Below are 24,382 nucleotides of genomic sequence, written 5' to 3'. Positions count from 1 at the left end.
ACTACTTTCTCAAGGATCTTTGGCATAAAGGGAAGATTAGATATTGGTCTATAGTTGGCTAACACCTCTGGATCCAGGGTGGGCTTTTTTTAGTAGAGGTTTAATTACAGCTACCTTAAAAGACTGTGGTACATAGCCTGTTAATAAGGATATATTGATTACTATACTATAGTATACTGTACCTTCACTATATACATTTAACTATTGTTTAAATTGTTTGCTCTTGAAATTTCATTTTCTAAATCATTGTGGTAAGGACAGTTCTGCATTGTGACTTCAGAGTAGTGTTTGAAGGCTCAGATTAGAATAAGGTTCAAGTCAGGGTTAGGGACTCATGTGATGGTCAACGTTAGGGGCTAGGTAGTGCATTATGTCAGTGACGGTCCTTGGAAGTATAGAAAAACGTGTGTGTGTGTGTGTGTGTGTGTGTGTGTGTGCGTGTGTGTGTATTAATGCAACTCACTGCCTCCGATGGTTTGCAGTGTGTGGTTGTGAGACTCGTCCGTTGTCATGTTGATGAAGTAGTTAATACAGGACGCATTACTGAAGAAGACAACAACAAAAACAGACAACCCAACATGAAGACTGTGACTCTTACATCTTGTTCTGTGTAAGGACTCCTGTGTGCCATCTGTCTTAGGTAAACTGTAACATTAACTAGCTCAGTGATGCTAAGTAAGCTAACAGTAGAGAAACGTTGTTGAGTTTTTCAAATGCATGTTTTTGGTGCAATGAGCACCCTGAGCCAAATTTAGATTAATTTCCATTAATTTGAGAGAAAGCAGACATTGAAAGTGAGCCAGTATTTCCATCACTCTGCAACTCACACCAAAACAATCTAGACTGATAAACAGCAATACTGGTAAGAAGAGAAATATATTTTTATGATTTTGGGAACTCAAATTACATATTTTGTCCCTGTCCCTTTACCCTTCAAGAAACCTTGAAAATTGATAAGTCTAGATGATTATTGATCCTAATAATGCTAAGGATTGTATGGGATCATATTTCAGAGGCAGGGGCTATGTTGTTGCCATTGGTGATGATAAACCTGAACAAATCACCATGACTTGTGGAGTCCCCTAGGGTTCAGTTCTTGGGCCACTATCAATTGAGGTGTATTTGCTCTCTCTTGCTCAGGGATTGTCAAAGTCTGACATTATGGGCCCCCCCTCACACAAATTTGAGACGACTGCATCCCCAAACCCTGCATCCATTGCTGAAATTTTTGTTTGTGTTTGTTTCATCTTAATGAAAATAGGGTTTTATCACAGGTAAAACCTGCATATGAATGGATAAAGGAGAGTAGCAGTTTACAGGGATAAAAAACATGTTAATGTGGATTTTTTTTGTATGTCACACCTAATATTATTCTTTGCCTTATTTTTATAGACCCTTTTACTCTTAGTAAACAGTATGATGTTTTTTGGTGGGTGGGGCTTAGCTGGAGAGAAAACAATTCTCGACAGACATTAGCTAGCACTAGCTAGCAAGTTCTGTTGGATTGTTTTAGACAACGGAGGAAGATGATATTAGTAGTGTTTTTGGAAATATTCATTCCCAGTCCCGGAGCACACTCTGGCACAAAGTGGACAGTTTGTAAACTCAGAGCACTGTCAGAATGTTTCTGATATACTTTATAAATACTTTACTTTAGAAATTTAATTTTTTCACTCTTGCTGTCAATTACACACAGGTCCGAACACACACATGCACAAACGGGACCTATACATGCACTAAGTGGAGAGTGAGGGGGCTGCCTTGGTCAGGCGCCCCGAGCGGTTGGGGGGGGGGTCGGTGCCTTGCTCAAGGGCACCTCGGCAGTGCCCAGGAGGTGAACTGACATCTCCAGCTACCAGTCCACGCTCCATATTTGGTCCGGACAGGGACTTGAACAGGCGACCCTCCAGTTCCCAACCCAAGTCCATATGGACTAGAGGCTGACATTTTTTCGGGAGTCCCACGGGTCACGTTATTCCCGTGGGATTCCCATGAGATGGGAATCAGTTTCACTATTCGTCACGTGATTGGGACAGGATGGGAAAAAAAGTCAACGGGAGCGGGCGGGACTGGGAATCATAATTAGGCCTGTCGCGATATGCGATAAGTCGGTTAATTGCACGGCAAATCAAAAGGGATTAATTACCGTATTTATGCATGTTTGTTTTCCTCGTCTCTCTCCACTAAAGAGACTGGACGACAAGAGAGTTCCCTGCCATGCATCGTCTGGCAGCCAGGTGAGTTGGTTTATTAGCGTAATGAACGGAGGGAAAGCTCTTGTCATTGAGTGTCTTTGTCTCTGTGGGGGAGGCGGGGCTATGGGCTACACACACACACACACACACACAGTGCTATCTTCGTGTGGGGGAGACGAACAGTGAACAAGGGAACAAACAAACAGTTGAGCGTAAGAGAAAGACAGGGAACCTGTTCCTAAACCAAATGCCATGGCCCTGTGTGGGAGTATTTTGGATTTAAACCAAATGACAGAGGGGAGCCCAGTAATTTGGACGAGCCGGTGTGCCGGGTTTGTTCTAAAACCATCTCAACAAAAAGAGCGAATACGACCAACTTAACTGCACACCTGAGAGTGAGAGACTGAGAGTCTATTTTTTTGTATTTATAAGGTCTTTGTTTATTTATTTTGGTATTTTTACGTGTTATTTCGGATATTTAAATTTTCTTTTTTGCATTCCTAAATATTCTTGTTAAATAAATGTTCATTTCTCTTTAAAAGGGTGTACTTGCATCATTATGTCTTTATTATCATTATATAAGTAAAAAAAAAAAGGTCTAAAAACAGCAAAATTACACAATAATAAAAATGGTCTTAAAAGCACAATATTACCCAATATTATCGCTTATTGCTTGCTATGATTTCTGACGCAATTAATTGCACAGCAAAATTTGTTATTGTGACAGGCCTAATCATAATAACAATAGTCAAGTTTATGAAACTAGCTCCACCTCCAGTAACTACAGTAACTACAGTAACATGCTGCTCTAATACTGATGCTTCAGTATTAATAATATAATGATGTCATATGTAATATTATCAGTCAGAGGAACCAAACACTACTTTTACTGCAATACTTTAACTACGTTTTTCTCTCTCAGAACTGGTTTCTCTCAATACTTCCCCAATTTCTGATGAGGTGGACATGACAAACCTTAATACACATAACATTTTTCATTCCTGGAAATACTTTTTTTTACCTGATATGAAGTGTACATGAGAGCATTTTTGATGATGGCCTCTGTCAGGTCCTTTCGTCATATCACATTTAACCATAGTTGTCTTTGTTTTTGTTGACGGACAGTGGCGGCTGGAATGTGAAGAAATTTAAGTGTTGAGCCATGACTCCTTCTATTCTGGCTCCCAATAACACAAAAACACAACATTTTTAAACTCCTATGTAGCCTACAGCCCTGTGGTGGAGAGGCAAAACTCCTATGTAGCCTACAGCCCTGTGGTGGAGAGGCAGGTTTTGCCTCCAGCTAACAAACTGACGTCATTGTGACATCTGCCCTAAAAGGGTCTATTTAGAAGATAATCATGCGCTACCATTTGTGATTTCCCATAATGTTTTGGGGAATGTAAACAGAAATATATTGTTGCCATGGTTTAAATGAGTGACGCTGTGGGCTACAACTTGCGACTTTGTGTTTGAGTTTGCAAGTAGTCTCCACTAAAAGTAATTAGCTATCAGCAGTTCCTGTCTGTAGTGGATGCACAGACAACTATCACTGGACTACTTTGATACTGGAGAAAACTTAAAGACATAATGATTGAGTGTCTTTTTTGTCCCCTTTGATTTCTAAGTGGCTTTATGGACGTTTACTCTGGAGTGTGAGATATGCACATTTGCTTTTTGGTAGAGTTTGATGTTCAGGTTGATACCACTCTCATGTCTATATGCTAGATATGAATCCATCCCCAACGGTGGACTGATGTAACATACCTAAACCACTATTAAACAGTCCAAAATTTGAGCACTCACTGGAACATGTTCCTCTCAGTGAAGGTGATGGTGTGGTTGTCAGGGAGAAGTCGGAGCTCGACGTGGGAGCTGGTGAGGTCAGACCACTGGCCTGGAACTTGCTCATTCTTAGAGACGGACCAGACCAGAACCCAGTCCCCAAAAATCTGCAGGAGGAGGGAGACAGAGTCAGAGTCAGATGTGGTCCTTTGATGCGTAGGTGCTGATTGCCAGCAGCACCACCGCTCACTTCACTTTAAGTACATTTTCTAATAATATTTTTGTGCTTTTGTTTCAGTCACATTTTGAATTCCGGACATTTACTGGAGTATTTTTAGACTGTGGTGTTTCTACTTTTACTTAAGTAAAGGATCTGAGTACTTCTCCTCCACCTCTGCGTATTAATTTGAACATACTTGCTGGCAGACCAGGCTGACAGGACAGACCAAAAGTTAAATGAACTTGTATAAAGTTTGTTGGAGCCATAAAGTACTTTTTGTTTTTCGTTGATTTTTTATGTTTATATCACAGGTGACCATATGCATTGTTGTATGTAGTTTTCTGTTTGAACACTGGGTGGAGCATTAGCTCAGAAAAGGCATATAGGTAAGCCGCAGGTGATGAGCAGCAGGTGTGGAAGGGGGAAGCATACAGTTTTTGACCGTGTCAGTATCAGCGTGGCGGCGTCTCAACAAACAAATTGATGAATGAAACTTACCTGTGTTGAAAGTTAACTTAATGACGGAAAACTTACCTGTGGATTAAATGTGTTTTACCTGTGCTAAGGTGAGCATAAAGAAAGAGCAAATAAATGGGTCACCGCACTCAAGGACAACTCAGTATTGGACATTGGTTTATTGTTTTTGCCCAGAACACGCGTCCGAAGAAGTTCTCCCCGTTCACCCCTCAGTGACTTATAAATGTATTCGTTTTTATTGGAAATACTCTACAAAGTTCAATTACTGTAAGTTTAAAAAAAATTAATTATGTGACTGTGAAAAGCTCAGTCCTCACAGGAGTGATGGACGACAGGTCTCAGACTCACCTCGTGCAGGTCTGTTTCTGGCAGCTTTTTGGTCAGACCATGACAGTCGTCATGGTGGTCTGCGTAGGTGCTGATCACCGCCAGCAGCAGCAGCAGCATCGCTTGCTTCACAACACTCATCCTGTTTTGAGACGCAAATCAAATGCACCCTCTGCTCTGTGATGTGTCAGGACAGCACAGTGACAGGAGCGAACCAGGTTGGTTTATAACGGTCCTCAAGTCCCCACCTGACCTCGAGCCCCGAGGGACCCTCAGCCGGTCCAAAGTGTGTGTGTGCTCAGTGTGTTATTGACCCTCTAATTTACCCAGTTTAAGTTCAGTTAGCTGCATTTCTGTATAAAAAGGTTAAAAAAGGACAAGATGACAGCTAATATGTTTTAGTTTTACCTAATTCCACCTTTCAGCTCTGAACCAAAAAAAAAGCAAAAGAGAGGACACTACACCTGTTATAGCATTTTTGCATTGGCTTCTTGTCTCTTTAAAAACTGATTTTTAAAATGTATTTATTTATCACTAGCTTTCAGCTCTAGCACAATCGTTCCCAACTGGTGGGTTATGGTCCAAAGTGGGTCTCGGGTCCATTCTGAATGGACTGCAAGTGACTTGCAAATGTTTCAAATTTGTAAAAAGAAAAAAACACACAGACTTTATTTTTAAGTTCAGTGAATTTCCAGCAACTTGACAGACACAGGAACTAGTTTGATGACATGGCCAAATGGTAACTGTATTTCTTCTTCTTCTTATTATTTGTTTTGTTTTATGTTCAGTCCAATATGTCGGCACACAACACAGGTGGTGTCCTTACATTGTGTCAGCATGATAACATTTCATATTAACTTTAAACTCAAAGTCCAGCAGAGGGTGGAGGGAACATCATCCGTTTTTGGGACTTTGGTGATAAGTATTACAAAGGATCAGAATGATCACAGGTCATCCTGAGGGGGACAGGAACGTAAGAGAATAAGAATACTTTATTGTCACCGTTAACATTGAGACAATATCACTGTGAAAATCTGTTTAGCAGCTCCTATTTGACACTAGTACAAAAAAGAATAGTAAAAATAAAAATAACACTGTAACAGTATAAAAATAAGAAAAAGAAACAATATGAACGATACAAATAACCTATATACAGAATGAAACAGTATTATGTACAGATATTATTAAGGTGCAGGAGGTTGTGGAAAGTCAAAGGTTTTTTTTGCAAGTTGGGGAGGGGGGTGGGGGTATTGCACTCAGTATTTTAGTGTGGTTCCAGTGTCAGTCTTTGGGTGGGATGGGTGGGGTGATGGTTTTGACGGCCTGGGGGAAGAAGCTGTTAATGAGTCTGGCTGTTCCGGCTTTAAGAGAGCGGTATCTCTTTCCAGAGGGGAGGGCGGAGAATAGGGAATGTCCGGGGTGAGTGGGGTCTGTGCTGATGTTTCTGGCCTTCCTGAGAAGTCGGCCAGTGTAAGTGTCTTTGAGGGGGGTCAGTGTGGTCCCGATGATCTTCTCTGCGGTCCTCACCACCCGCTGTAGGTCCTTCCTGTCCTCTGCGGTGCAGCTGGTGAACCACACTGTGCAGCAGTAGGTCAGGATGGACTCGATGGAGGCCCTGTAAAAGTTAACCAGCAGTGGGCGGGGGAGGTGGGCCTGCTTTAACTTCCTGAGGAAATAAAGTCGCTGGTGGGCCTTCCTCACCTGATAGGAGGTTTGGACGGACCAGGTGAGATTGGCCAAAATGTGGAGACCAAGGAATTTAAAGCTCTCCACCCTCTCAACTTCCTCTCCTTTGATGGAGAGGGTGGGGGGCTCAGTCTTTTGGGATTTTCTGAAATCCACAATAATTTCCTTGGTTTTGGCTGTGTTGAGGTCCAGGTTGTTATGGAGGCACCAGTCTGTCAGGCGTTCGACCTCCTCCCTGTAGGCTGACTCACCATTGTTCCTAATCAGTCCTACAGTGGTGGTGTCGTCAGCGAACTTGACGATGGTGTTTGTGGGGTGGATGGGGGAGCAGTCATGGGTGAAGAGGGAGAAGAGGAGGGGGCTGAGGACACACCCCTGTGGTGTTCTGGTGTTCAGGATGAGTGTGGAGGAAGTGCGGTCTCCCATCCTGACGTAATGAGGTCTGTTCCTGAGGAAGTCCAGTATCCATGCACATAGTGAACTGCCTAAGCCCAGGTTGCTCAGTTTCAGGACCAGTTTTTGGAGGATGATTATGATGAATGCGGAGCTGAAATCCACAAACAGCATCCTTACATAGGTGTTGCTCTGGTCCAAGTGAGTGAGGGCTGTGTGGAGCACCATCATGACAGCATCCTCGGTCGACCTATTAGTTCGGTATGCAAACTGATGTTGGTCAAGGTCAACAGGGATGGCAGACTTGATGGAGGGGAGGATGAGTCTCTCAAAACACTTTGCAATGATGGGCGTGAGAGCCACTGGGCGGTAGTCGTTCAGGCAGTTCACTGTATTCAATGCAAGTATGACGCTGAATATATTAACCTGTGTGGACCTTGAACTAATGACTAAGGAGAAATCTGGATCCTGTGGATGGACTAGTTGGGAACCGCTGGTTTAGCACCTCCACACTTAGTCGCCGTCTCTCCCTGTATCCTACCAGCTCCAGGCAGAGGTCTCCATGGGTCCAATTTCTGAATCAGACCTATTAAAAACCTGTCCAAACCCAACAATCATACACCCCCATTCCCAAAAAGTTGTAATGCTGTGTAATAAAAACAGAATGCAATCCTTTGCAAATGATTTGTCACCTATATTCAACTGAATACAGAACAAAGACAGGATATTTAATGTTCACACTACACTCATTCTGAGTTTGATGGCCTGCAACACATTACAAAAACGATGGGATGATGTCATGTTTACCGCTGTATTAAATCATCTTTTCTTTTAACAACACTCAGTAAGCAGATTGGCTGAGGACCTCACACATGCAGGTATCAAAGAACAGGTAGTGTGTCTCATACTTCTGTACTAAATACTTAATATTTTGAGTGCACTAAGTGCGTTCACACTGCACAGTGTGGAATAACAGACACTTCTCACCCTCAACGGTCACCAACAGTCAAAGTTTGTGAACTTCTGAACTGCTGACATGGTGACTAGGGACAACATGGAAGCTGAGCTGGCTACAGTGAACACTTCTGCGTTATACAGATATAAGTTAGACATGTTTTTTGCACAGGCACCAATACAACTAGAAGCCATCCGAGATGTTTGTTGGGTCTGTAATGATTTGGTACTGTGAACAATACTGCAAGTGCTAATGTTACCTTGGTATAGATATTAGCATTTGCTAGCTGGCTAACTTCCTCCTAGGTAACATTCAAAAATGACTGGGTTGTTAATGACACATTTTCTGTGGTGTGTGGTATGCACTCCCCCCTGCCCACGTCAGTGCCAAGCTGGTTTAAAGTGTGTGTGCTCAGTGTGTTATTAACTAACTTTACACTAACACTAACTTAAGCAGCCGGATGGAACTTTTTGCATTGTTGTGATATGCCGCCGGTCAGCAGGACGGTACCTTTCGAAGCAGTATGATACACCACTGGACGGCATCAGTTTGAAGCTCCACTGATAATGATGTAATATAAGCAGTTAGAAAGTTCTGATAGGCCGGGCGGGAGGGGAGGTGGATGGGTGCCCGGTGTTTGCTTCCTGTATGAATGTAGAACCACACCATGATGTGTTTTTCCAAACCTAACCACGTGCTTTTATTGGTGTCCCACCGCTGTTCATCTTGGAATGTCAACAGCAGATGCAGAGGGATTCCTAGTGCGTTATATGTAGACGTAAAAGCCCACTGACAAATATGTGATGCCTTGGGATAGGCATGTGTTGTTTTTTCCAGTATACGATGAATTTACAACAAGACAGAACAGAAACACATGAAATTCACTCTGTTGTGGTAAATAGTACCATATGCTATGAAAGTATAATATTAGCACTACTTTTTTATGATTAAGCTCAGTTGCACTTGTTTTAACAAAAGTGTTTTACCAAAGACACATTTTCAAAAGCATTCATTACTTTGTTGTTATAGTGGCATTATATTTCAATCAGGAAAGACACGTTTTTATAGTAAAAATAATATTTATTAACGTGCACATTGGAATGCAAAATGTGATAAAGTCTTTGGCGATTAGACCGTCTATTGATGGTATGATTTAAGGAGGGTGATGAATCCATAGTTGAATAGAGAGGAATTTTGATTTATTTGTAGATATTAGAGTGGATCGTTTTGAAAGGCATGGGCTTAAATAAAGACAGTGTAGGCGCTGCGGTTATGGGCTTGTGGGGTGGGTAGGTTGTGGCAAGAGTGGGTCCTTGAAAGTGATTCAGATTGCCACCTTAAATATATGCCTGTGTTCAAAGAGGAATGATAAAAATAATGTTACTGATTTACAAATGGTGCCATTTGCTTTATACAGTATGTCCTCAAAAGGGCAAACCCATCTATGTCATGGTTTACTTTTTTATTTTCTAGTCACTAGCTATCTCAAACAAAATTATGCTTTTTCTATGTAAGCTGTGAAATCTATAAATAAACTATAAAAACTATTCAATTAAATGAGTAATTTCTTTGTAATATGCATGTGGATGTTGTCCAATGTCAAGTCTCTTTTTGTGTTAAGCATGACAGTGTGCACTGGGTCCCGTTGTATCTTCCTTAAGCCATTGTTGAAAGGCATATGAAGTTTTGGGGTTTTAAAAAAATCATGTATTGGAAAAGCTTTGGTTTAAAATATAAGAGATATTCTATTATTGATTTCTGACTATCTGATAAGTAGAATTTCTGTATCTCTTAACCTTTCTACAAGACAGTTTTACGGTTATGAGATTTCATCTTGAGTAAATAAATCTGAATGTCAATCTAGAACTTTTCTGTGAATACTGCTGGTTTCATGTTGAGGTCATACGCGGTTAAAATCCAAAAGGACAGATATTCTAACGTCCGCCCACACAGACTCACAGAGTTTGGCATGATTTCCTGATAAACAATGATGAAGGCTGAGCCTTAAAATATTGTTTGCTCTTTATTGTTGCTGGTGAATAATGTTTGCTGTTGTTTGTAACGTTACTTTTCTGATAAATTATTTCTAAGAACTGAAATGACACATAAACTAGAGCTTGAATATGTGTGATTAGTCACCTGTTAAATGTGTACGTGATACGTACCCCCACCAAAAAGTCGATAGGATATTCTGAGCCTTCGTTGTGCCAAATAAAACACTGATTGTGGTAGAAAAGAGTAAACAATAACGGACTTTGTCTCTCTTATTTTTTTTTGTCTTACCTCTATTTTAGGGATGATCATTTGCTAAGCTTTAAAAATACAGTTCCCATTATGCTTTGGGGGATGTAAACAGGGTGTATGATGTTGCCATAGAGTCATTCAGTTCAGCTGTGGGCTACAAGTTGACATGAAGTCAAACGGATACTGGCTATCAGCGGCTCCTGTTTACAGTGCACTCATGTACAGAAAACTTTCACTGGATCACTGCGATACTGAAGAAAACAAATACATGATGATTCTTAGGGAGGTTTTGCAGCGTCTGCGTGAATTTTAAGGATGTGTATTCTGGACGGACACAGAGATAATGATATCCACAGAAAGTGTACGCTACATTATATTCTAACTAGAATTACCGTCCCATGATTGTATGCCTCAGAGCATCAGTCAAATCTCTCTCACAGTTTATAGCCATGTCTGTGAGTACATGGATGCCTCACACACAGAAGATCTATACAATCTGCAAGATTACCAATTCAGTATCTGACCAAATGTCTCCACTTCTGTTCTTGAGATATGATGGTGAATAATGGACAGCAAAGTGTTTTATGCAGAACATTATGATGTCACAGTGAAATTGACCTTTGACCCTTTGGATATAAAATGTCATCACTTCATTATTTTATCCTGTTAGACATTTGTGTAAAGTTTTGTCTTACATAGCATATGAATTCTTGAATCAAGGCCAAAAACATATTTTGTGAGGTCACACTGACCTTCGACCACAAAATAAGAGACCTGACTCTGGCTTCCAACTGACACCAGCAGAAAAACGTACTTAAGGAAAACTTAAATAGGCTCAAACGTGATTAATTGCCCCTTCACCTGTGTGCAGCAACACACCCAAACCGGAACAGGTGGTAACAAGATAGAGCAGCGGGAAGAGAGCAACACTGTAAGACACACTGACAGTATATTTGAAGGCTATTCTACTTTAAGACACTCTAACAATACTGTACATGTCTCTTCCCTCACCTTTGTGGTGGTGTCACACTTTGACCACTAAAATCCAATCAGCTCATTGCTGAGTCCAAAAAATTCCCTCAAAGTGTTCTTGAGATATCACATTCATGAGAATAAGGCAGAGAAGGTCACAGTGAGCTTTGACCTTTAACCACCAAAAACTAATCAGTCTAAGGATGCTTTCAGACCTAGAGTTGTCTTGCTTTGGTCTGAATCAGGGACTAATTTTGTTACAACATTGCATAATTGCCTAGAGTTGGTTCGTGTCTTCATGGCAGCATTTACAAGTGGACCAGATAAAATGCCTTGTGAAAGCTGCTCTTGATTGGTCAGAATTTCCATGCGGAAAAAATCCAGGGAGCAAACAAAACATTGAAGAAGAGTACACTTGCAAGATAAATGCAACACTTTCTGATGTCAAAATGGAGAGTCAACTATGCAGGTTGATTTTAGTGCTGGTCATCGTCTGCTATATTGCTTGCATTGTTCATTTTAGGCAAACCATACAGTTTGAAAACGAGGCGCGACTCCAACTATAAAACAATATTTTGATGCATTGGATGTGCCGAATTTGCATATTAAGGCAATGCAGGAGGACACATTAATAATCCTCCGGACATGGTCATGTTAAACCCAAACAATGCGTAATGTGACAGCAGTTGGTTCGGATCAAGGTGGGAACAAGTTTTCACCTGTAGTGTAAGATTTAATCATTAGTCATTAATCAGTAAAGTTAATTAAGGTTGAAGTTCATATAATAATGTGTTTATGTATCCATGTAGGGCAAAACACTCTTACACAAGTTTTGTATTCATATATTAAAAACACACACACACCATACCATGTACTGCCTGGAAGTGTAATAATGCACACACACACACACTCTAAAGTTTATATTGCATGAAAGCACAGGGGACCTTATAGGAATAGTCCCCAAGTTCCATATGTTTTTTAAAAAACAAAGTGAAACTGAGTTCAAACCTAATGGTGGGAGAGTTTGGGGATTTCCAGGCTGAGGGAAAAAGATTACACCATTAAGACATGTCCAGGCATGATCTGGACAAAAGTAAAAAGGCCTGCCACCAGTAGGTTTGGGCTCAGGTAGGAAGGGCTAAAGGAAAAGAGGGTGGAGATTCTCCCGAATCTTCACCAGCATAAAAGGGAGAGCTCAGAAAGTGAAACTTCAGTCTTGCTCCGGAGCCTGACTCATGAGTTGTATGTGTTGAAGCTTGTGAACACATTAAACTCGATTGTGCCGGATTCAATTGGTCTCCAGTGTTTCTCTGAGTACCAGCCAACCGAACCTAAGATACTAAACTAACACAGAGGACGATTTGAAGAGAAGGTGAGGACGAGGTCGGGAGCCATCAGGCCCAATTCCAGACACCGATTTTCGCTTCATCACACCACAAGAGTTCTTTCGGCAGAGTTTGTTTGTAACCGGACTGAGACCTTCTTAAAGAGAGAGGTGTTTTGGTGCGTACTTGAGTGCAATTGCTGTGTTTACATCTGCCCAAACGAACTGCACTTAGGTGGCAAACAAACTTGAATTTGATTGAACTGAATCAATCAGGGAAGGTGTGAAAGCACCCTAAGTGGACATTTGTGCCAAATTTGAAGAAATTCCCTCAAGCTGTTCTTGAGATATCATATTCAAGAGAATGAGATGGATGCAAGGTCACAGCGACCTTGACATTTGACCATTGACTACCAAAATATAACAAGTTCATCCTCAAGTCCACGTCATCCCTCGTGCCAAATTTGAAGAAATTCCCTTGAGGTGCTCTTTAGATATTGTGTTCACGAGAATGAGACAGAAGGACGGACAACCTGAAAACATAATGCCTAAAGCCATGGCTATCGCCAGAGCAGAGGCATAAAAATGTGTTTCATGTTTGTTCAGATTTGACTGAGTTACATCTCCAAGTGGGAGTTTGATTTTTGATGCAAATTTAAGCAATCAGTCTCGGGGCCCTATTTTACAGCAAAGCCCAACTCTCATTGCTAGTTCTCATTTTCATAGCCAGTGCTCATGTTACAGCGAGGTGCTTCAAAGTTTGAAAACCTTGGTGTTAGAGCATTTTATTAGATTCGGAATAAAAAACAAGGACCACATGTTTGATGTTTGAGTAACTTTTTTTTTATCTCTTTACTTCCTCAGTTACAGTTTGAAATATTCATTAAGTTAACCTTAACCTCACATGATTGACATCTTAATGCCCTCACCTTCAGCACAGAACTCTGTAGAGAGAAAAAGAGATAAAAGAATCAGTTCTGTATGAAATCACAAATCTTGATTTCATTCTTTAATCAGATGGGTTTAAAAGGTAAAGCACCGTTCTTGGGGTCATAGAGGATGTCTGGCTCTCTGGAGAAGCCGAGGCAGCTCGCCTGCTGTTTGAAATGCTCCAGGTCCGAGTCCTGCAGGGTCGACTCTCTGGCTGGAAACAAAACAACAAAAACGGTGTAATGTTTTGGATATAATATGTTTTATTTTCTCTCTCGGACTCATTCCTTCCTACCATTTAGGTAAAGAGCACGGGCGTTGATCTTGTCCCCTGTAACGTTGCTGCTGAAATTCATCATCTGCAGTAACTTGTCGAGGTTTCTGGCGGTGCTGTTGACGCTCATGAGCAGACAGCTGTCACAGGTCGGCAGCAGGTAAAACTCAGAGGTAATGTTGAAGTCTGAGGACAGGAACCAAGTCAGAAAACTTAAATAAAACAACAATAAACAGATACTGTGAAACCTAAGAATGTATTTGTTGTGAATTTCTCCCTCTGCTCTCCTCCCATGTTTGTAACCTTGGTGTCATCTTTGATCAAACCCTCTCCTTTGACCAACATATCAAACATATCACCAAAACTGCCTTCTTCCATCTCAGGAACATTGCCCACCTCCATCCATCCCTCTTCTTTTCAGTTGTAGAGACGGACATCCACGCATTCATTACTTCCAGACTACACCGCTCCTCTACGGTTTGTCGGCCAAAACACTCAAGAAACTACAATATATCCAGAACTCAGCTGCCCGTCTTCTCACACACTCGGGCACCCGTGATCACATTATCCCCGTCCTTCAAAACCTCCACTGGCTCTCCCATTCCCCAGTGTACTCACTTCAAACTCTTCGTCATCACTTTCAAAGCTCTCCACAACCTGGCTCCCCCCTACCTGTCTGAGCTCCTCAAACGGCACACTCCCTACCGTACTCTCAGTACTGCTGATGCAATTTTTTAAAATAAAATACTGAGTGACAGGTGCCCAAACCTTATCAAAATCTGAAAGTTTGTCTATAAGAGTGTGTCCAAACTTTTGAATGGTACTGTAAGATATTAATTTTCCTGAGTCTGATGTGGATTGAAGGCATTTGTCAAGACTAGAGCCTCTAAAAGTCTCAGAATTTTGCAGGTATTTCCTAATGTAGTCTCTTATTTGCAAGTATCTGAACAGTTTATATTTACTCTGTATTTGAGCAAAAGAAGCAAAGGTGCCCTCAATGTACAAGTCTCCTATAGTGTGGATACCTGCCTTTTTCCAGATTGTAAAAGCATTATCTAGATTAGCTGGTGCAAAGGTCGGGTTTCCAAAAATGGGTAAAGCGTGGGATATGGGTTCCAGATTAAAATGTGATTTGATTTGTTTCCAGATTCGTGACAGAAAAATGCCACCTATGTAGTGAGGTTTACAAGCTTCTTGTTCAGTTTTAAGCCTGCTTGGTGGAATTGCTCTGTCATCTAGAGAAAATGTCACAATCCTCATATTTGAGGCCCAATAATATGATAGAAAATTTGGAAGTGCCAGACCCCCCTCCTTTTTAGATTTGCAGAGGTGTTTCTTGCCAATTCTATGTGTATTGTAGTTCCATAAAAAAGGGACCACAATTGAGTCTATGGCCTCTAGTTTCGCAGACCGGACGAGGTGGAGGCGCAGCGCACCTGCGCTTCGCCAACTGGGTTTGGCCAGGCGGATTTTGCAAGTTTGGCACACCGTGCGCGCTGGCGCAGCTACTCCTCTTTCCCATCTCCGTCCCTCCTACCTGTGCAAGTCGGAAAGAGGGAGGGGAGAAGGCGTGGAGTGGGTTTTACACACATCACACCAATCAAATGAGCCCCTCTCCTCGCCCTTAAATGCGCCGTGCGAAGGCGTAATGAAAGTTTACTCAATTCGCCATGGCAGAAAAGAGCAGCAGCGTCAGACGGCCAAACTCCTCCCAGGAGGAAACTGATGTTTTGGTCCGGGAGGTCCAAGCTCGCAGTGTCCGAATATACGGAACTGCGAGCAGACCTCCACGGGCTGATGATGCAAAGGTAGCCTGGGAGGAGGTCACCACAATTGTAAATCAATGTTGCGTTTCTCTCGTGCGCGCGCGCTCTCTCTTTCTCTCTCGCAGTCTCACTCTGTTTCTTTTCTTTTGACTTTTCTAAGATGACAGATGCTGAATATATACTCCCTATCTGATGCTGTGGCTGTTTGTGGTTGGCTGAGAGGGATGTGAACTCATTAGTTTGCAGCTGTGTTAATCAAATCAGGTTGGGTTTCCATTACGCGTGCCAAACGTGCCAAACGGTGCCAATCCCCTTTGATCTGACATCAGATGTGACGGGACAGTCGATATAGAGATACATTTATGTGCTGATTGCAGATAGTTGCATTGAATAGTGGTTTTTGTGGGTATTTATTGCATCGTTAATGTGCCTGACATTCTGGAAACCTGCCTATGAGATTTCGATGACGTGTGCGCACTGTCCGCTGGTTAGCCAAACTTCCCCTACACCGGCTGCGCTCCACCTGCACTGACAGTAGACGTGGTTTCAGCTGGCGAGCTTTTAACGCACCTTTGGCGAAGCCTTTTGGCACGAAACTGTCACTGCGCCAAGCTGGATCTGTCGACACCTCCCCTTGCTGCGCCGCCACACCCATCTCAGCGCACCTCAGTCTGCCAAACTACCAAACCGAGCGCCTTGGGTTGCGCTGCTCGTAACTAGCTCTGCGCGGGGTTCGCCACCCTGCGCCGCGCCAGGAAACTAGAGCCCTAAATGTTTGAAGAAGGACTTAGCAAGAAGCACAGGTATATTCTGAAATAAGCACAGTAATTGAGGCAGAAATAACATTTTAATGGCATTAATTCTGGAGGAGGAAAGTTTGCTTTGAATACATTTTTGTGGTATTTTGTAATCTGAATTCCTAGATATGTAAATTTCTCTGTAGATATTTTAAAAGGAAGATTTTGTAACCAGGAGACATGTTGTACATGTATAGGCATCAACTCATGTTTACTACACTTTATCCTATATCCAGGAAAGGTTCCAAATGAGTTGATTTTTTCAAGCAGGTTCGGAATTGTAGCTTGTGGCTGAGTGATGTATAAAAGAACATCATCAGCATAAAATTATATTTTATTTGTAGAATTTTCAGTATTGTAACCATGATTTAAAGGATCTGAATGGATACTCTCAGCAAGAGGCTCAATATTCTTGGGCAAAGATCAAGGGTGATAGAGGGCATCCCTGTCTCGTTCCTCTGTACGGTTGTTGTAGAGAAGCTTGACTACTGAAATTAATTTTTCTCCAAATTTGAACCTTTTTAAAATTTCAAACAGATAAGGCCATTCGTCTTGGTCCTATGCTTTTTCTGCATCAAGCGACAGAACAGCTAGTTCTTCTCTCGGTCTGTCAGTAGAGTATACGATGTTGTATAGTTGCCTAAGGTTAAAAAAGGAGTTTCTATTTGGTATAGAACCTGTCTGGTCTGAATGCACTCATTTTCCTAAAAGGGGACTCAGTCTAACTTTAGAAAACAATTTGCCATCTTGGTTTAACAGAGAAATAGGAAGAAAGGAGCCCATTTCTTCTGGGTCCTTACCCTTTTTATATATCATTGTGATAACTGCCTCCGTTAGGGTAGGAGGAAGGGCACCATCAGTGTGAGCTTGAGTAAACATACTATGTAATTATGGTTAAAGAATTTCATAATTTTTTTTTATAAATCTCCCCAGGTAGGCATCAGGGCCAGGGGCTTTATTGCTCTTAAGTGAGGTGATGGCTTTTTGGATTTCTTTAATTGAAATTTCAGAGTTCAGCTGAGCCGACTCTGCCTCATCTATTTGTGAGAGGTTGCATTTATCTATAAAATCTCTCATAGCAGTATAGTCTGTTTTAATTTTGGATGTGTACAGCTTTTTATAAAATTGGAGAAATCGGTCATTAATATCTTTGGGTTTCGTTAAGATCTCACCTTTGTCAGATTTAGTTTTGTGTATTGCATGGTCATTTTCCTGTTTTCTGAGCTGCCGGGCTAAAAATCTGTGTGGTTTATCACTGAATTCGAAATATTTCTGTTGGGTATATATGAATGCCTTGCTAACTTTTGCTGAGAGCATCTTGTATTCATATTTCAAAGATGATATTTTTTTATGTAATTCATTAGAGGGTGTTTGGGCATTTTCTCTGTCTAACAGTTTTATTTGATGATCTATTTCAAGTAATTTCACCTTGTTTTGCTTCTTTCTAGATGGTTCATATGAAATGAGACAGCCTCTGAGAAACGCTTTAAATGCCTCCCAAAGTGTAGCAGGAGTGGTCTCCAAATTCTTAAACTGCTTTTATCAGTTCTGTGGGTGGAAGATCTATCTAGATACGGATCTAACACATAGTTGAAATCCCCTCCAAATACAAGGTTTGTTTGGGACATATGGGGACCAGGCATTAGTGCAACCTCCCATAGATCCGACTACCCATAACTCCGACTACCCGCTAATCCGAACATGCAGGTCTACGGTGAGTTTTATCGTTTTAGTCCCACAATGTCGACCGCCCATTAATCCGACCATTTTAATGCCATTATTCCAACCGTTGGATTTCATACCCAGTAGTCCGACCACAGCATTTCCAACATGAAGCAGTCTGTGCATATCTCCCTCACTGCGCCGGCACTGACTGTGAGGACAGTTGCATTTATCTCATCAACGGGAAATCACATCCATCTGCTATATGTGACGTACATGCCCTTATTTGGATAACACATCCATAAAGCCTATTGACAGTGTAATGCGCTCTGGCTGCAGATGTATATTAAGCATTAATCCTTCTTGCAGCACGTCTAGACAAAGAGATTTACTGTGTATCAGGCACTATACTTGCTGAACAGCATGAATGAGGGAGAGTCTGATGAAGGGGAGGTGTCCGGACTCAGCGACGTATACTGGGTGGATCCTGCCGATGGGTCATCATTGGACAGTGAACGAGAGCCTCCCCGAAAAGCTTTATATATTTTTCGTTTAGTAAAAAATTGTTTTAGACTCATAATTATGTTAGTTATAACATATCAAAAGTCCTACGAAATCCCAGTGGTGGAAAGTATTGAAAAATGCTAAGACAGGTGATGCCACAGTCTCTCATGTTTGCCTATGTTAAAAATTTGATTTATGCATTTTTTCTTGTCTGATTTCCACATAAAAGGTTCAGTACTGTCCACAATCAACCAGAAACTGTATTGGATGCAGCACAGTGTACATACATAGTGTATATTACTTTTTTATTATTATTTTTTGTTTTTATAATTATTATTACTCAATATTATAGGCATTTGTGACGGGATAAAGGGGGTGAACCTTACACAAATTGCAACAGAAAATCTGACATCAAAGAAAAATCACTCAATATCAAAATTAATTATTTAGTAATGCATATAAATGTGATTATTGATTTTTATTAACAAATTTAAAACAAATGAATTCGAATGTCAATTTTCAAATTCAAATGTCAAATTGAACAGTTTACAGCTCTCTCAGCTGTGGACCCTCCATGCCTCTCTGGAGGCTGAAGTCTGAGGTCCATGTGCCAAGAGCCGCCCTCACTGAGGAGTGAAGACCGTAACCCTGGTTAACTTTCTGTGGAGGCTGGCTGGGTCAAACTGACCCCATCTGTTTTGACTGTCCCTTCTTATCTCCCTCCCTCCTTCTCTCTTTCCTCCCTCTTTCCTTCCTCTCCCTTCCTGCCATTACGTACAAATAAACTACATCTAACCAGTAGCGTGGGAAAGTGGAGTACCCAAAGTGGGGTGCTGCCGGGTCTGCAGCCCCACCTGGTGGTGGCTGCAGGCTGTAGCATCTTACACTCAGCAGTAACTGTAAACTTAAAAATCTTAAATAAAAATATGATATACATATATATATATATATATATATATATATATATATATTCATATATATATATATATATATATATACACACACTCATTCAGTTGGCAGCCCCCCCTACTTAAAACATCTTCCCGTGTGTGGGAATACAAGGATGTGTTATCCAAATAAGGGCATGTACGTCACATATAGCAGATGATGTGATTTCCCGTCATGAGATAAACGCAACTGTCCTCACAGTCCGCGAGACATTGCAGCTGTTTAGTGGTACCGCTGCTCTGTGTTTACTGAAGGGGGAAAGTTGCCTGGTCACCCCTGAAATGTAACTTTACTGCGGTCGGATTTTTGGGAGGTCGGACTAATGGGATTCAAATACTAGGTCGGACCTTTGGGTAGTCAGACTAATGGGTAGTCGAACCATTGGGTGGTCGGACTGACGCCACGCACCCGGGACATATCTGGTATAAGAGATGTCACTTTCTTGAAGAATGATGAGTTGTCCACATTGGGTGTGTATATGTTCAGTAGGGTAAGAGGTGTAGAATAAATTTCCCCACTTCATCAGATACTGTGGCTTTGTGAATAAAAAGAATGCCTTTCATTATCATGACTGCTGTACCTCTAGCTTTTGCGGGAAAAGATGAGTGATACACATTTCCAATCCCTTTACACTTAAGTCTGGTATGAGTATAATTTTTCAAATGAGTTTCCAGTAGAAATATTATATCTGGTGATAATGACTTAAGATAGGCAAACACCTTCCCTCTCTTTGTTCGACTGTTCAAGCCACATACATTCTAGCTGGCTAGGGTCAAACCTCTCCTCCTGTCCCCTGTATTCAAATCATTTTGTTTTGACATCCAACATATTTTGACTAGTTGACCCTTAAGTGGTAACATTAAAATAGTAAGACAGCTGGCTCCCACCCACCCTTCCAATCTTAAACCCCTTAAAGCAGAAAAAAAACAACAACAAACAAACAGCAATAAAAAAACAAACATATCTGGCCAATACCAAATGGCTACAGCGCGAAAATACTTCAGGAAGCGTCTAAATAATAATACAAATAAACAATAATGTATCAAACTAAAATCTTTACTTCTCTGAGCTGTTACTGTTAACCTTGTTAACTTTCGTATCTACTTTTCCTACAAGTGTGTGTACAAGAATTACAGTGAATTGGCAGCGAAAAGTTTAGGTCTGAGGCTCTGTCCAACAACACTCATTAAATATGTGAAAAAAGAAAACCAGTACAATAAAACACAAATTCTGTCCATGAATGGAGACCCTCTCTAAAAAAATGGCTGAGGTCTGCAGGATCAAGGGGTCGAGCCAAGTTTCCTTGAAGACCATAAAGTTGGAGTTCTCAGTCTCCCGTAGAAAAGCCACCCTGCTCTTGACTTCATCCAGTTTGCTGTCCAGTCACTAAACATCAGCTAGAAGAAAACTTGGCAGAGGACACTGGTTCTAATGTTTCCTCTGCCTGACCAGGACCCCGGCCCCAAGACCCTAGTTTCCTTTGTCTTCTCCATTTATCAGGTACAGCAACAGGTAATCCCCGCCATAGATTATCTGTAGGTGCTCTACACCCAACCTCTACAGGGAGCAACAACATGGCTGCCATCAGCTTGTTGTGTTGCATTTATCTCAGCAGATACACACAATTAACTACACACCAAAACATTATATAATGGTCACAGTCATCCTAAAACACAGACAAACAGTTTCTTATTTATTCACCTTTGTGTGAGTATTAACTAGAGAGTTTAGAAGGAGTTTTTACCATATTTGTGGATCAATGAAGAGACCCATGATGGATTAAAGTCTCAATCAAGCCAGCGCCATTTTATTTCTGATTCACATTAAGTATGGCCTGAAAAGAAACTCCTCAGCCTGATCCAAAGGAGTGCGTGAGCGCCATCTACTGATCTAGTGGTGTAAATCCTCGATGCGTTCAAGTCAACTCTGTTAGTGTAGTTCTTTACAGTGTTATCTTAAAAAATAAGGGGGTGTTTTTTTTCTAATCAGAAACTCAACATATAGCATTTTCAACCTATTACAAAAAGAAACTGCTACTACAATTATTTTATTCCTTCTGCTATCAGGTGGCTAAATGACTATGGCAGTAGCTAGGTTTCTCTCTTTATTCTTGTTGTTTGCGCCTTGTGTGAGCCCGTATGTGGCGACCTGTGGGTGCCAAAGAGTGTTCGCTGCTCTTTTCCTGAGACCCATGTGTGGATTGTCATTGACATGTTGTTGTTGATGTTCGAGTGCTGCTGCTATTCGGAGTATGTTTATTGTTTTTTTTTATTATGTCACTTTTTTTTTTTTTTAACCTATTATGCAAACTGGGAAGGCTGTCAAACCGAATTGCCCATTTAGGATAAATAAAGTTTTTGATCTGAACCGAAGTTTACTGTTTGATTCTCAGCAGTGTCTGTCATCCACAGCTGCTTTTTGTCTGTACAAACGTCTGAAGGCAGCAGCACAGTAGACCCTTTTACCGTTAGTAAACAATATGACGTTTTTTGGTGGGCGGGGCTGAACTGGAGGCAAAACAATTCTCCACAGACATTAGATAATGCTAGCTAGCAAGTTCTGTTGGCTTGTTTTAGACAATGGAGGAAGATGATACAAGCGGTGCATTCTGAAATACACATTCTGAGTAGCAGAGCACTGCACTCTGGGCACTCTGTCTGGGGAGATGAAGCAGCAGAGCACCGAGTGGAGTGAACATGTGATTAACTTAACTGTTTGTTAATTCACGTAGAAATATAACACTCCGTTTCTTTGACCAACAGCGCTCTCATTTTAGTGTAGAGCGTCAGACTGCATTTACCATGTCAGGTCACTCACTCTCTGGGACCATGAATGTTACTTGAATAAGTAAACACTGACCAATGGGACCAGACTGGCCGACCCGTATACTCTCACTCAGTGGATGGATGATGTCACAGGAAGCTTTGTGGGTGATTACTATGCCAATCTTACAAAGGAAGACGACATTTGAACGGTTTCCTCCAGTTTGTTTTGCTATCGAAGCTAACGTTAGCTAATAAGCTAAAATGATAGCATTACAGAGAAATCCAATATTCCTCTACAAGAAATACTTTTTCCCTAATCTGATATGATGTGTCTGCTGCACATGTGAGCATTTTTGATGATGGCCTCCGTCCAGTCCTTTTGTCTTATCACATTTATCCACAATGTTTGCTTTTGTTGACGGTCAGTGGAGGCTGGTATGTGATAAAATTTAAGTGTTGAGCCATGACTCCTTCTTTTCTGGCTTCCAATAACACAACAAGACCACATTTTAAGACTCCTATGTAGCCTACAGCCCTGTGGTGGAGAGGCAGGTTTTGCCTCCAGCTAATAAAATGACGCCATTGTGATGTTGGCCCCTAAAGGGTCTATATGTGTGATGGATCTGCAGCTCTTAATCTGTCAGAAACATGATCTCCACATAATAAATTCTCTGACTCACAAAACTGACAAAGAAAAGTACTGTGTTGGATCAGGTAACTTACATGATGATGACAAAGTGTTGCCATCAATGGTTATGTTGACAACTGAAGTTATGCAGGTTCCATTTCTGAGAAAAACAACAGAGGAAGAGATTAGTTCATTTTCTGACAGAGCTCTTTTACTACTTATCCGTGCTGGCTTTAAAAGTTAAGATTCCTTCCACTGATGAAGACTGAGTGATACATTTGGAAGCTCTGAAAAAGACCAAATGGACTGTGAGTTGGGATTGTTTTGTCAAACTACTCCTGAGGTAAAGATGTTTGACCTTTAAGCTGAGAAGTCATTCATTTACTATTAATCAAAATATAACTTTTGAGCTCCTTAGCTTTTACATTAAGTTATGATTGATTTGTTTTAACGACTTGTTCTGTTAGCAGTACTTTATTATAAAAAACACAAGATCTAAAGCCTAGGATATGAATATCACAGTGTTTATCTGCTAATGTTAGCATTCCCAGATAACTGACAACACTGCAGTTTAAGGTAATTTTAGCAGTTGTGTCCTGGTATTAAAGTGCATTTTAAATGATCCAATCACAAGTTTACAGCACAAAATACAAGTCTAAATGACCACCAAGATGCAATGTGATCACTCAAACCACTTGCAGAGGTGGTCTGGGACATATTTTACAACATATCTCTTGTGGTGTAAACACTAATTCATCCTGATGCGTCCCTGGCTACGTCAAGGACTACGTCATCGTTCCAGGACGAGGTGGTTGTTTTTTTAATTAAATTTATATAGCGCAATACAGGCCATCAAACAATACAACACAGGTGAACAACACAAAAAACAAACAAACACGTAATACAGCACGAGACAAGAGGGGAAGATAGATTCCAATATGTCAACAGACAGAAGCAGTATCTTTAACTATATAACTCTAACCAGAAAAACAAAGAAAAAAAAAAAGAAGAAGAAAAAGAAACAAACAAACCAACACAAAAATAATTTCGGACTTAGATTTTTTTCTGTTCTATAAAATAAATAAATAAAAATATATAAAAAAGTAAATAACCAATTAATAAACAAATCAAGCTGTTTCTGTCTTTCAATGTCATTCACATGGATGATCAGCTGGAGAGGATGCTGACTTTTGATGCTTCTCAAAGTCAAGGATGCTTCCTTGGTAGGACAGATCCTTCCAAGTTGGGTCCTACAGAGGTTAGGCAAGACTCTATCCAAGCATTCGATGAACACGCATTGGAACTGGCTAAAGACTGCCCAGGGGCCTGTATCACGAAGCAGGATTAATGTCTTAGCGAGGTAACTTCAGGGTTAACCCTGGGTTTTCGGTCTCACAAAGCCGGTTCAGTTCTTATCGGGGTAGATCACCATGGTAACTTACTCTGAACGGCTATCCTGCTCCAGAGCAGGGTAAGTTCAGGGTTGAATCTGATCCTATAAAAAGCACCACCCACTGGCCAATCAGCTGT

At 41.1% G+C, this 24,382-nt stretch overlaps 2 protein-coding genes across 2 annotated transcripts in view; both read right to left on the bottom strand.

The window, feature by feature from the left end:
• The window catches only part of LOC126383559 (saxitoxin and tetrodotoxin-binding protein 1-like), a 31,682-nt gene extending 26,468 nt beyond the window's left edge, over nt 1-5,214 (bottom strand). The window contains exons 1-3 of the mRNA XM_050034073.1: nt 5,026-5,214; nt 4,002-4,147; nt 464-543 (exon numbers count right to left, since the gene is read on the bottom strand). Coding sequence (XP_049890030.1) covers nt 464-543; nt 4,002-4,147; nt 5,026-5,145 — 346 coding nt within the window. The 5' untranslated portion in view covers nt 5,146-5,214. The remainder of the gene's footprint in view (nt 1-463; nt 544-4,001; nt 4,148-5,025) is intronic.
• An 8,184-nt stretch (nt 5,215-13,398) lies between these two features.
• The window catches only part of LOC126383504 (uncharacterized), a 38,493-nt gene continuing 27,509 nt past the window's right edge, over nt 13,399-24,382 (bottom strand). Inside the window, exons 3-6 of the mRNA XM_050034034.1 lie at nt 22,948-23,012; nt 13,804-13,968; nt 13,618-13,722; nt 13,399-13,522 (exon numbers count right to left, since the gene is read on the bottom strand). Coding sequence (XP_049889991.1) covers nt 13,479-13,522; nt 13,618-13,722; nt 13,804-13,968; nt 22,948-23,012 — 379 coding nt within the window. The 3' untranslated portion in view covers nt 13,399-13,478. The remainder of the gene's footprint in view (nt 13,523-13,617; nt 13,723-13,803; nt 13,969-22,947; nt 23,013-24,382) is intronic.

This window comes from Epinephelus moara, chromosome 22 (genome assembly GCF_006386435.1).
Source record: "Epinephelus moara isolate mb chromosome 22, YSFRI_EMoa_1.0, whole genome shotgun sequence".
Taxonomy (NCBI): domain Eukaryota; kingdom Metazoa; phylum Chordata; class Actinopteri; order Perciformes; family Serranidae; genus Epinephelus; species Epinephelus moara.
This window is presented reverse-complemented; position numbering and strand designations above follow the sequence as displayed.